General features: G+C 29.1%; 1 protein-coding gene across 3 annotated transcripts in view; it reads left to right on the forward strand.

Moving 5' to 3' along the window:
• Nucleotides 1-14,333, forward strand: part of LOC118181462 (uncharacterized) — a 164,300-nt gene that overhangs the window by 119,438 nt on the left and 30,529 nt on the right. For all 3 annotated transcript variants that reach the window (XM_085818020.1, XM_085818022.1, XM_085818021.1), the window contains 3 exons: nucleotides 1,337-1,435; nucleotides 6,079-6,201; nucleotides 11,736-11,861. In XM_085818020.1, coding sequence (XP_085674146.1) covers nucleotides 1,337-1,435; nucleotides 6,079-6,201; nucleotides 11,736-11,861 — 348 coding nt within the window. The remainder of the gene's footprint in view (nucleotides 1-1,336; nucleotides 1,436-6,078; nucleotides 6,202-11,735; nucleotides 11,862-14,333) is intronic.

A 14,333-nucleotide genomic window follows, 5' to 3' on the forward strand; every position in this document is an offset into this window, starting at 1 on the left:
CTAAAGTAATGAAATTTGTCAAATCTTTTATTTGATTGTGATAAAATTTTAACTTTCTTTCAAACGCTGTAATAGTTTGGAACATAATTAATAAATTGATTTTTTCCTTGAAGTCTAAAATTTAAGTTATTCAAATGTTCTGTTAAGTCTACTAAAAAAGCTAAATCTAAAACCCAATCTTTTTCTTCAAATTCAGTCACAGGTTTCCCTTTTGTTTCCATAAATATTTTTATTTCAGTTCTTAAATCGTAAAATCTTTTGAGCATTTTCCCATTATTTCTGTATAATGAATAACATCTGCAAATTCAGTGCCCATTACCTCAAGAAAATCTTGAAATTGTGTATGATTAAGTCTATGATTGAAAGTAAGAGAAATAAACTTCCTCATGCAATTTTCATGTGACCCGTAATTACAAGACGGATTTCATATCCTGTGGAAATCGCGGGAGCCGTATACATAGGGCTTTAATACACCATGATATACTAAGATGATTTTATTTAAATTTTTATTTTAAAATGAATGTCAACAAATCGATTATATATGAATCAAGTTCAAATATTCATTTTTTAATAAAAATGTGTAAATTTAAATACTTTCAGAATTTGCATGTAGGCCACACTTTAGACACCCACCGTGTAAACTAATGTAGTATCTTCTGTAAAAAATGTGTCAGTGCTTAGCATGTTTATCAAATTGCATTTTATTACCTTTGTTAAGTCACTTTTTTTTAATTTGTTTAAAATATAATAAATTTTCTGCCTGATGACCAAGTCACTTTTTTTTTAATTTGTTTAAAATATAATAAATTTTCTGCCTGATGACCTTAAGAGCCAATGGATACAAATAGAAAGTAAATATGTTAGAGTTACTTCCAGTTTCTAAGAACTGTGAGAGTTCTTTATTCTTATGCATCTTAATTATTTTTAAATGACTGATTTCTTCTGTATCTTTTGTGGTCTAGATGATGTCCAGATAAGTAATGAATATTGTATCATTTAATGGCTTAACATCAAAAATGGAAATTTTAGGTGATGAGAAACCATTAAAAAAATTTTTTTTAAGTGATATGATTAATCTTTAAATTAAATGGAAATTGTCTTAATGAGGAAGAATGGTGAAAAAGTACAAAAAGTTTTTGTTTTGTAAAATGATGGGAATGATAATACATTTGAATAAATATTACTTCATGAGGCATAGACTCATTTATAAAAATAGATATTTTAAAAATATGAGATATATTTTTTGGTGAATGCTTAATTTCTGAAAGTATCCTATTTTCTTTAAAAATTTTAGTAAAGTTTAACCTTTTTGTTAATTAATTACATCTAATTCCAGGTGAAACAGTTAAAAGAGGTTTCTAATAACTTAAAAGAAAGCATAGCTGCTGCGCCTGCCATACAGCAACTACCTAAAGATGTACACTCTCTGTCCGAGGTCTGTATTCTATTTTTCAGTATGCAATTTATTTTTTATATCTAAAGGATTAAAAACATGTTATGAGAAATAGTATATTTTTTAAATTACTTGAATATTGCTGTATAAATATTTATTTTTATGGACCATATTAATTTAAAAAGTTTATTGACTTCCTTTATCAATAAACTTATAATAATAAACCAACGAACAAAAATTAGTTAAATGAATTAAAATTAGTTATTGAACCGGTTTTCAGAATATAAAAAGTAGTTAACTATTGTTGTTCCCTAGTATAGTGCTTAGTGACCCTGAATCCCATAGCGAGGGCCACGGGTTCGAATCCCAGAGAAGGCATGCTGTCCCCTTTTATGAGGTAACAGTAGCCCCTTCGCATAAGGAAATGGACATCACTTCTGGCCCTTGTAGTGGCGCAAGGTTAATAGCTATTGAATAAAGTGCTCGACCATTTTAAAAAAAAAAAAAAGTTAACTCTTGTTTAATAAATTTGAGAAATGATAAAAATTGGTTAGATTGCAATATCATCTTTTAAAAAATAAATTATTCTGCTACATATTCAGTAATGCTTTCATGTTGCTTCAAGTGGAATTTGATTACAGCAGCTAAAAGAAATGAACTGGAAGTAATACCAAACAGGACTCTAGTCATTCGTAGAATTTTTGGTTCAATATCAGATACATTATCTGGTAAATCGTCTATCCACAGAAAATGCACAGTATCACAATCAGTCTTTACCACACTAATTTGAAGAAATGCTTTCTCAGTATCAGTAGTAAATGCGATTTGTTTAATTCAAAATTTTATAAGTTTAAGAGATCTGGGTTTAAGTTTGGTCCAGAATGTTGTAATTCATTTAGCGAAAGAGCATGAGAAGGATGTGAAGAAGCATTGGAAACAATCTTTAATTTCATTGTATTTTTATCCTTTTTAATTGCAGTATAATGTGGTAAATAATATATCGAGTTTTGATTTGTATCATTTTGCTCTGTTATTGTTTCTATGATTCCCAACTTGCAGCATTCTTCTATCACAAATTTATAGCATGGATCCTTATAAAATCTTCGAACCAACAAAGCATGTCTTTTCTTAGCATTATCCTAATTATTTTCTAAATTATCACAATTATGTTTCCAAGGAAGTTGTACTTCATAGCGGCCTTCCTTAAAAGACAAACTTAATTCAAAACTTCAAAGAGCTTCTTCATCGGAAGTGGACACTTTTAAGGAGTCATTACCCAAGTAGCATACGATGTTGCAGACTGGTCCAAGAGGTAGCAAAGTGGTTGTGGTAACTTTTATGGCATCTTTACAACGTTGTGAAGGTGCAAAATATTTGCCGTTGCATCTTGGCAATTTGTCGACGCCACTGAAACGTCATGATATTGACCCCTTTTAGACATGGTAGTTTTAGCATTTTTTTCATAGTTCAGCAGTGTTACTTTTAGAATGAAAAGAGACTAAATCTGCCATTTCAAGAATCTGAAGTCAGCATAAGATTTACTTTGCGATGTTTCATTATTTTATTTCATCTAAATATATTAATCTAAGGTAGATTTATCTAATGAAATATAAATTTAACATAAATACTTTTGATTTATTAAATTTAATTAGTACTAAAAATACATGCTAAATTATTGTTTAAAATTTTGTTAAAATAATTAATACTTAAAATATTTTTTAATATTATAGCAAAATATTTAAAAATGAAATTAATATATAAAGTTATTAAGTTATGCATTTTACATATTTTAAAAAGTCATATTTCCAAAATCAATGCAAATCACATGTTAGCAATTATTTTACAACTAAATATGACTTTGACAACTAAATATTTATTATTTTTGAAGTAAGGATGAATTTATTTGAATTAATATGCTGACATAATATGAAACATTTTACTGCATACAGTGCAAAAGTTTGTACGTGAAGATGTATTCACGAATAAAAATGGGCGATTTTAAGAATTCCAAGAAAACGTCCAATATATATATGACAGAAAACTCATCGACAGTCAGGAGAAGCAGAATGGAAAAATTAATGGAAAAAGAGAAAGAAATGTTAACACTTTTCATGGAAAATGACAAAATTAATGGATTTGATAAATTACTAATAAATGTCGACATAAAAATTGGAGAAAATGTGAACAAAAATTTTTGTTTTTCCTTTTGGTTATTAGATTTAGGTATATTTTTTATCACATTTATTAACTACTTTATACAGTCTTTCATTTGCATATCTTGGAGATATAGAAGTTAATGGTTATATTTTTTACGATGAAACACAAATAAAATTATACTTCAGGTAAAATACTGATTATGTTACCTTAAGAATCGCTTCCTAATTTATCATGACCGGGCAATTTTCAATGTCTCTGAGATTTAACAGAAATAAATGTGATAATTCTGTTATAAATAGAAATGCTCTTTTTTTTTTTTACCCACATATATATCTTTACTTTTATTTTTGTCTGATTGAGTTTTATTTACTTAAAAACCTACTATTAATGTTATATATTTATGTGGTAGGGGAGTTGAAGATGCTTCACTAGGGTCAATACACGTTTCCAACATTTTCCACACCACAGATGACATTTAATGAAAACAACAGAAAAGGTACAGATTGAATTAAATACAAGTGCTGTTGCGCCTTCTTCTGCTTTTTAGATATAAACACCGTTCTTTATCACTTTTAGAATTTAAATAGCAGCTTAGCGCCTACTCGCACTAGCTGTGCTATATACAGTCAAGTTACCACCTCATGGAAACATACAGTTCTATATTCACCACCTTCACGTGTAGACCTACGTCTTACCACCTTCACATGCGATAGACGACTGTCTATCTATATGTCATCCTCCTCTTTCACCTCGCTCTCGCTCATTGCGCATAGGTGAGGCCCTCTGGTGGCTGTTTTGCACTTACGAATACCACATTTATAATACCCACTTTCATAATTATTCTCACTTAAGGGGGAAAAAATGATGAAATCTTAAATAATTGTAACTTAAAACAAGTTATTTAAAAAATATAGTTTAAAGTACTGAAAATAATTAAGGCTATTATTAATTATGCATATTTAGTCTAAAGAGAAAAAATTGTATTATCTTCTGGTTTTCAGGAAATGATAAAATATTTAAACTTTAGAAAAATACAAAGAATACAAAATTTTAAAAAAGAAGAAAAAGATATTAATTATTAAGCTTATTTTTTGGCATAAATTAATATGTAACACAAGGGCATAATAACGACATTTTCAGTAAAGACAGCTTTGCAACAGTTATAAAACAGTGGAGTTTCGCGGACATCTGGGCGTCTTAAAGATGACATATTACAACGTTTTTGAAACGTGACTCACAGCGAGTTTGCGTTGTCATTATGACAGTGGTTTGCTACTTGGGTATGGATGCCTAGTAATTCTAATTCACAAAACACTTTTAACTAAGATGATATTAACTGATCCTTATCAAAACCTTTCATAAGAACAGTATTTAAAACTCTAATAGATGATGGTTTTATGTTGAAAGAGGAATGTGTAATTTGATCAGTGTATCTATTACATCGCTGATGAACTTAAATATTTGGTTTTACCAGAAGCTATTTCCCAAATATAACCTGTTCCAATTAGAATGTCAATTTTATGAAAATTACATTCACCATCTTCATAATCGGATAATTTAATTTTTATAGATTGGATCTAGCTATTCAGTTCTTGACTAGGAATTTCTAATAAAGCATCACAAATTGCTCGTGATTTTAATGCTTCATAGACACGCTTGCTTTCATTTTCGATGTTACATAATTGCATTTTAACCCTACATTTTGTAAAGTTCACTGCAGTGTTATTATCAAAGTGTGTAAATTTATTTTTTCTTTACCTATGACAGGCAGATTTTTTTTATTTGATAGATCTTTGTGAATAAATGTTCGATGACTTCCTCAATCAAGTAAACAACAAAATTTTGTTTTGATTCCTGTGCTATGAACAATGGCACAAAATGTTTGTAGAAAAACAATTTGTTTACCTTTGTAATTTATTTTCTGGCATTACTGATGTCAGTACTGTTACAGAGTTATTAATAAGATTAACTTATTCACATAAAGAATCATTTACAACTGGATATGCCTTTTCATGTAATCCCCTTCTGTGTTGTTGGCTTTTATGCCATACGTTACATTCAACCTTAACTCTGCATAATATTTTAGCATGGAACTTTTTATAACACAAGAAATACATTTCTTTTCAGAATATCCTTCTTTTGCACTAGGGTAAATTTATTACAATCATCTGATAAATGATCTGTTACTTTATCATAAAAAACACATAATTAAATTAGGTGATAATCTTGGCACTGTTTTCATAATGGTGGCCATGAAACTCAAGCAGTGCCAAATTTTAAATAGAAAGATCAGAATTTCTAAAATGAAAAATTTTGAGAATTTATTTCTAAAAATAATTTTTTGTTATTTACTACAAATCTCATTCATCTTCTGTGCTGAATAAAACTTGCTACTTAAACAAATAAGGTAATAAATGATATATTATTTGTTTAGCAAATTAAAAAAGAGTTAATGAAGAAATGTTTTTTCTGTAAATTTATGTTGAGTTTCATATTTTTTATTTATTTATATTTTTATTTAATTTCAGAGTGTAGCAAGTTTTGGAAGTAAGATGAATGCCCTAGAGTCAAATATAAAAGAACTGAAAGATCAACAGTCTGCTTTACAAACCACAGCTCAAAATCTTTCTGGGGAGTTGGATACCATAAAGGTACATAAATGTGATTTAAAACATATGTTTAAAAACAAGGCAAATTTTATCATTATTGCTCTTTTTACTTCCTTGTATGAAGTAAAAAGGAAGTATTGTAATCGTGAAAAGTTTCAGGCAGCATATTTCAACGAAAATAACCATTTTGACCACTATCGAATGCAATTTAATGATGTTTTTGCGTGATATCTGTACGTAAGAACAGAATAAAAGACTTGTTTCCTCCAAAAAAATTATAAAACTGCTTTAAAATTAATTCTGAAGAGAATTTTTTGTGGCGTCTGTACGAACGTATGTACGTACGTATCTCGCATAACTCAAAAACGAGTAGCCTCAGAACGTTGAAATTTTGTATATAGGACTGCTATAACATGTAGATGTGCACCTCGTATTTTTAAGTAATTTTGCATAAATAAATAATTGCATTGTTTTATGATTTATTGCTAGTAATATTTTGTTTAAATTATTTTAAAATGAAAGTTAATAATTAAAAAATTTTGCTATTTATTTATTATGCAGTTTCGTACATTTGAGTTAAAAAATGCTGAATTTGATAAAAATTAAGTAAAGGATTTTTAAGATTTTACATACTGAAGGTTCCTAATACAATTAATATTTTTGTGTTATTGTTAAAGTGTTTCTAAACTTATATTTTTGAATTTTTGCAATGAATGAAATTATTGTTTGAAAATTTAAAATTCTATGAATTTCTTTAATGTTTTTGAGATAAACATTGAAGGCTGTCACCTTGTGAAAAATACCTTTTTTTAATTGGAGTATTTTTATTTTTTCATGTACTGTGTCTTTTTAACTTAATTTTTTTAGTAAGGGGATGTATAGTGTAGTTCAAAAAGGCCAGTTGCCTTTAACAAGGAAAAGAGGTCTTTATAAGCAACTGCCAAAGCAGCCCTTAACCACTGATTAAATACATCAGTTTAAGTGCATTTGCCCAACAGATGAAAATGTTTGTATTAGAGAAAACTGTGGGGTCTTCTAGTTTTATGTAAAATGAGAAAATTAGAAATGTAACAATAACAGTACAAGTCATGATTTTAGTAATACAGTCAAAAATCGTTAATCCGGACTCATCGGGACTTCGGCGATTCCGTATTATCGATTTTTTCGGATTATAGATCATCAGTTTAAATCTGGTAAGATGGCATGCAGAAATTACAAAATTAAAAATATGAAACCGTAATTTATGAAATAAAGAACAATTATAATCTAAAGGGTATCAAAATTTACAAAAAAAGCTTAATATTTATTTGTTTACTTTATTAAACATTTCTTTCAATGTAAGTTGTTTAAGTTGCTTCGTTTTTTATGTGATAATACATTCTCTTTAATTCTATAAACAGACATAATTTCTTGTTCAGTTACAAAGCTCCGCTGTTCAAGTCCTATAATTGCTGTGTCTACTGACTAATTTGTCAATTGAAATTTTTTCGTTTTCAATAACATCTGTCACTTTCCTCGCTATCGGAAGCAAATTATAATGACGAGGAATTTGATTTAAATCATATCAAAGACGGAGTACATCGAGATGAAATGCTACATTTAGTAAGGAATTATAAGCCAAATAAAATAAAAACGTCTGCCCTGAAGATAAGGATAGTGCTGACAGATCAACTTCCAATTCAATGCGCGCCAGGCCATGGCGTTAAAGATAAACAAAGTTTAGATAAACAAACGTTAAAGTTTAGATAAACAAAGGATGTGCCTTTATCCACTTTTTGTTTAATGAACTTCGAAATATACTTTCGCTTTGTAGATCCTTTACATATTAATAAATATATATCAGAAATTCTATTTGACATAATCGAAAGTTCAGGCTTACTTTTATAAAATTGCTCTTACAGTCTGCAAAAAATAATAAGCCGGATCCAATTCAAAGATTAAGGAACAACGCAATCTGCAACATTAACTGAAATAGATAATTAGATAATTTTAGCTTAGCTGATACCATCCATTATACATTAAACGCGCACTCGTAAATGTATTTTGCACACGCGCACAAGCATATTCGCAGCCGTAAAGCACGCATGCGCAGAAAGTTTGTAGCTTTGAGGTCCGGATTATAGATCATTCCGGATTATGGGTGTCCGAATTAACGACTTTTGACTGTACTATTATAAAATTTATGATGTTAAAATATAAGCTATAATATTGAAAATTAGTTATGTTTGGAAATTTGTTGTGATTATTTAAAATAAGTTAAAAAGATTATGCAAATTTTTTACAAGTGTGACAGTGTGTGCAAAGCTTTGAAAATTCTTCCCTGAAAAAATCTTATTATGTGGACTGTCAAAGACTTTTCAGAGGCCTCTAAAATATTATCTAGGTTTACATTTTTCAATTATTTAAACAATTATTTTGAGCACAGTTTTATTATTTGTATTTTTCAAATTATTTCTCTTCATTTGCTAATGCTTTTTCTCTAAAAAAAAAGCTTTTCTCTCACCATGCCATTAAGTGAGCACAACGGAATTACGTCCAAGTATCATAGGGAGGGAAGCCAAAATGCATATTTATCCAATATGGGAGATCACAAGGAGTATGGTTTTGGTTTGAGTTAGAAAAGTTTCAGTTTTCAGAGTTTAGGTTCCCAATTGCTACGTCATTAGCATTATGCAAGCTTTGTGGCATATATTAATCTAGAAATGATGCAGTCCAGAAATGTTATTATTATTTTTAGAATGAAAACAAAAGGGCATTAATTTATTATTTGCAAGATAAATATTTTATATGTTACACATACACATATATGTAAATATAATTTGAATTTAACAAGTATTCTCTATTCATATAAAGCGAATATAAAATTAAAATTTAATTAACAAATTTTAATTGCAAAAATAAAAATAAAATTTATTATTGCTGCAAACTAATTTACAATATCATTTAAATTCTAAGAGCATATGTAAATTAAGTGCACGTATCTAAAACCATGAAAAAATATATTATTCCAAAAAAATAAATTGCGTAAGTGAATAATTGCTGAGCAAGGCAGGAGACAGACTTATCAAGGGGAAGTTGCCTCCAAACCTAACTCATCAATTACTCAATTCATGTTTCATCACCCATATAGGCAAGGATAAAAGTAAAATTCAAAATCAAAAGTAAAACAAAATGTTGTGAATTAGAAAAAAAAAAAAAGAAAAATTTTAAACTATTAGAATTTTGAGAAATTAGTAAGAAAATTAATTAAATGTCAATTAAGAGTAGAAAACCAAAGTAATTTAGAAACTCTTGCCTACTGGAAGCTTCCCCTACACGAATTATGCATGTAAACCTAAAATAAACTATATATAATCTATCAAGATATAAATAAAAAGGCTAGTAAATAGCAAGTTTTAATTTAACTCTTACCTAGAACTACATATATGAATTCCTGAGTTGGACTAGCATTTGCTAAACTGGGCGAAGTTAAGTAGTTTGTTACTGCTAACTGTATAACTACTACAGTACAAAGTCTGAAATCTGGACGTCCATTATACGGAATGATCTAAAATCCGGACCTCAAAAATATCAGCAACGTTTTCTCGTAGGCTTTACCCACTCGCATTTGATTCCCCCTCCGCGCATAATAAAACATCTGGAAAGACCCGATTCTTAATTTCACTTCGACACTAAATAAAATACCTTGTAATTGAAGAAACAATCATTTTAGCGTAAATTTGTACGTTCAGTAATTTGGCTCCGTTGCAGCGCATCTGCTTGGCACGCATCTCAAACTGAAACATTCCACATTCGTACATTGTTGATTTGATGCCAACCTGGCGAATCATTATTTATTATACTTTCCTTTCATCAATGCATGTTTATCAAAATATGACAACTTGAGTAATGACTCATGTAGTGATGCCTAAACAATTTTTTTATGTTAGTAATTGAGTCATAAAGGAGTATGGTAACCTTTTATATTCACATTATGCTTAGCGATGATTACCGATTTAAGTTAAATGCGCTAAAAAATGTTGGCAAGGAAAAATTTCTCTCCGTATGCTAAAAATAGATTTTGTTGATGGTACTCATAGACCTAAAGTTTACATTTAGGGCTATTTGAATTAAAAATAATTTATTTGTTATTCACATAAACCCAGAACCAGCGCCAGGGCTTGTATGACCGCACCAGCTAAGAAAGGCACCGGATCGTAGAATTTAGGACCCACAGAGGCACTAAGATATCTATCAGCCCTCAATAAAGGCTTAAGTATATGTGGGAATTTATTTATTCAAAGCTCTGATAAGCCTTAAGCATGTGCAAGAAATAGACATAAGTATAATAAATAACTAATACAATTCAGGCTTAATTGTCTCGGTGTGCAATAGAAGCAAGATAAATTTTAATGGAACAACTTGTTAGTCGCCAAGCTCATGATGTATAGCCAAATATGTAGAGGGCTAGCTAAATTTGAGGATGATAGCCGCTAATTTTAAAGGTTTTCGGATATTGCAAAACAAAGGTGAAATTTTCTAATTAACGGATTTTATAAAGAAATGTGGAGAAGCGGTAATAAATGAAGGTGATATAAAAGAAGTATTTCATTGTGATGACAATGCTTCTGAATCATCAATCAATTAATGAATGGCGAAATCTGTAGTATGGATTAGATCCAGAAAATACACATACCGATAGTGAAAAAGTGACAGAGAAGTTACTGAAAACGAGAAAATTTCGATTGACGAGTTAGTCGGAATTCTCAAAATAGCAGTTACAGGACTTCAACAATGTAGCTAAACAAGAGATTATGTCTGTATCCAGAATTAAAGAGAAAGGATTAGCACAAAAAATGAAGCAGCTTAAACAACTTACATTAAAAGAAATGTTTAATAAGCTAAACAAATAAATATTAAACTTTTTTTGTAAATTTTGATACCTTTTAGATCATAAATACTTCATTATTTCATAAATCATGATATCATATTTTTAATTTTATAATTTCTACATGCTGTCTTACTAGATTTAAACTGATGATCTAAGATCCGGAAAAATCCCAAATCCGCCAGAGTCCTGACGAGTCCGGACTTTGTACTGTATTATGTAAATATATGTATATATATATTTCTGATGTAGAATGTAATTAAATAACTTAACATTCATCTGACAGATTTTAATTTTATATTTTCTTTTTCTTGTGAAATGTTATTTATTCTTTTTCTTATGGAAAAGAATAAAAAGTTCTAAATAAATATAAAAAAGAATAAAGCTCTTTGTATTATGAAATATTTTAAAACATCTTTTGTTTTTCATGTGTGAAACAAGTTTTTAATATATTAAATATTATGATTGATTTATTTTTATAAAGAAGTAATGGATAATTGTTTAGAAATTTTTATGTAATATCAAAGATAATAATGTAAAAGAATCTGTCCCCCCCCCCCCATTCTTTGCAATGAATTTAAATAAAGTATGATTAAAATTTTGTCTATTATCACTGGAATATATTAAAGAAATCTCTTCACATGTGAATGTATATTACTTATTTGCACAGTTATTTTAAATATTTAATGAACTTTGTTGTATTTTTTAGGTTATAGTTCAAGAGCTAAACAATTCTACTGATTTTCAAACTAGATCTGTAAATACTTCAGTTAAAGATTTGAAGCTTCATAATGCTGTACAAGAAACAAATCAATATGTTCACTATTTACAAGGGGTAATTATTTTTTTTTTTTATTCGTACCACTTGTATTAATTATCTACTTTTGTATTTCATAATGTCCATATATCTGTAAAAGATTGAAATGAAGTTAATGTATGCTTTGAACTACCAGTATCACCATACATTGTTGGATTTATTTTAATTAAGATATAAGAATAATGTCAGTAAAAGAAAAAAGATATAACTTTGATAATTTTTTTTTAACAAGGCTTTTTGGCTTTAAGATATGCTATTTTCTCACTTTTACAACGTGTTTGCATTTGAAATTCAAAGCTTTGTAAAATTCATAAACATCATGAAATAATTATAAAAACAATAAAAATAAAATATGCCACACTGTGTTCTTAAATTAAAAAACTTATGTGATCGGTCAATTTAAATGAGTAATATGCTAAATAATTTGACAGACACTGTAGAAATCAGTCTTTTATTTTTAAAAAAAAAAAAAGCATCAGACAAAAACAATAATAAAATAAGAACCTCAAAATGCTTTCATGATACAGTACAAAGTCTGTAATCCGGACGCCCATTACCCAGAATGATCTATAATCCGGGCCTTAAAGCCAGTAAAGCATTTACCGTTGTGTGCTTCCAATAGTGAAGAAAGTAACAGAAAACGTTATTGAAAGCGAAAAAATTTTGATTGACAAGTTAATCGGTATTCTCGACACAGCAATTACAGGACTTGAACAGTGGAACTTTGTAACTGAACAAGAAATTATGTCTGTTTATAGAATTAAAGAGAAAGTATTAACACAAAAAACGAAGCAACTTAAACAACTTGCAATGAAAGAAATGTTTAATAAAGTAAACAAATATTAAGTTTTTTTTTTTTTTTTTTTTTTTTTTTTTTTTTTTTTTTTGTAAATTTTGATACCTTTTAGATCATAATTGCTCTTTATTTCATAAATTATAGTTTGATATTTTTAATTGTATAATTTCTGCATGCCATCTTACCAGATTTTAATTGATGATCTATAATCTGGAATCACCGAAGTCCCGACGAGTCCGGATTGCAGACTTTGTACTGTATTTGAACCTTGCTTGTTTACTTAAAATACACTTCTCTTTCATATTTTAAAACTACTATTCATATCATTGTGCTAGTTCTAGTAGAATTTGCTTTTGTTATTAAGCCATTCACACCATTTTAAATCTCTTACTCAGCTGGCCATACCAATTACCAAGTAATTAAGAGTGTTGAATACTGGTAGTTACACCTGGACTCAATACCCGACCACGAGCTAGCCCATGCAAATGTGTTAGCTCGTGGTTGGTTTTCTTTATTTGGAACATGAATACAAGTCAGTTTCTCTCAGAAAGTCCACATAGTCATTTACCCCTTAGGCAGATAGCCCTTATGTGATTTGTCGTATTCAAATAATGTAACCGTATACAACTGATCTGATGCATTAATTTCAAACAAGTTCTTCAAATTATGTTTCATTTTGGGGTAAAATATTTTATAATTTTCATTATTAATATGGGCTCATCATTTGATTTTGATGTGAATAGTCAGTGTATAAATCAGCAATTTTTCAAATCATATAAAGTATATTTAACTACTGCACAATGAATGAGTTTATCAATTAGTAAAATATGAAAGATAATATAAATGGATGTAACATGTTTTTCAGTCAAAAAGTGTTATGTTACTTAAGTTATGCCCAGTGGCATGGCATAGTTTTTACCACGAGGTACAAGGTATGAAGAAAATTATAATACGAGACATACTAAGACGACTGCAAACAGACATTGGTTTATCTTAGAAAGATGAAATTCAGTATTAGTGTTAATTTATGTTGTTGAAATACTGGTCATTGTCATAACAGGGTGAATATTTATTATTTATATGTTGAATGCAAAGACTAATGATGTAATTCGAAGACTAATGAGTACATTAATGGTTAATATACTGTGATCAATTTATGAAAGTCAGATGAAGAGAGAAAGTCAGAGTGATCATACCATAATAAATAAATAATTACTTGATGGATATCATAAGAAATAATTATTTAAAAAGCATTTTATCTCAAAGAGAATGCAGACAAATTTCTTCTTAGCTATGTTATGAATAATTTGAAATTATATAACATTCCACTTTGATAATGTTTCATGCTTGTACAAATGAGACATCTGGTGGTGTATTTAGTTATGGCAAAGCACACTAGGGCTATCTGCCTAAGGGAAGGGATGCCTTTGTGGAGGATTTTCTAAGGGAAACTGGCTCATATACACATTACACATGGGGAAAACCACTAAAGCACCCATGCAGCCAGCCCGTTCGCAGGATTCGAGCCTCAGACCAAACTACCAGTGTTCAACGACTTTACTGCTCGGCTGCTGGTGGGCTGAGACATCTGGAGTAGATTACTTTTTATTATTATTTTTGTCTTTTGAAAAATATATTATTCCAAAGAATGTGATGGACAATTGATCAGGACCATAGGGCTGTGGCACTGGCAG

This window comes from Stegodyphus dumicola, chromosome 6 (genome assembly GCF_044657685.1).
Source record: "Stegodyphus dumicola isolate Sdum_Otavi_A_Nest chromosome 6, ASM4465768v1".
Classification (NCBI taxonomy): Eukaryota; Metazoa; Arthropoda; class Arachnida; order Araneae; family Eresidae; genus Stegodyphus; species Stegodyphus dumicola.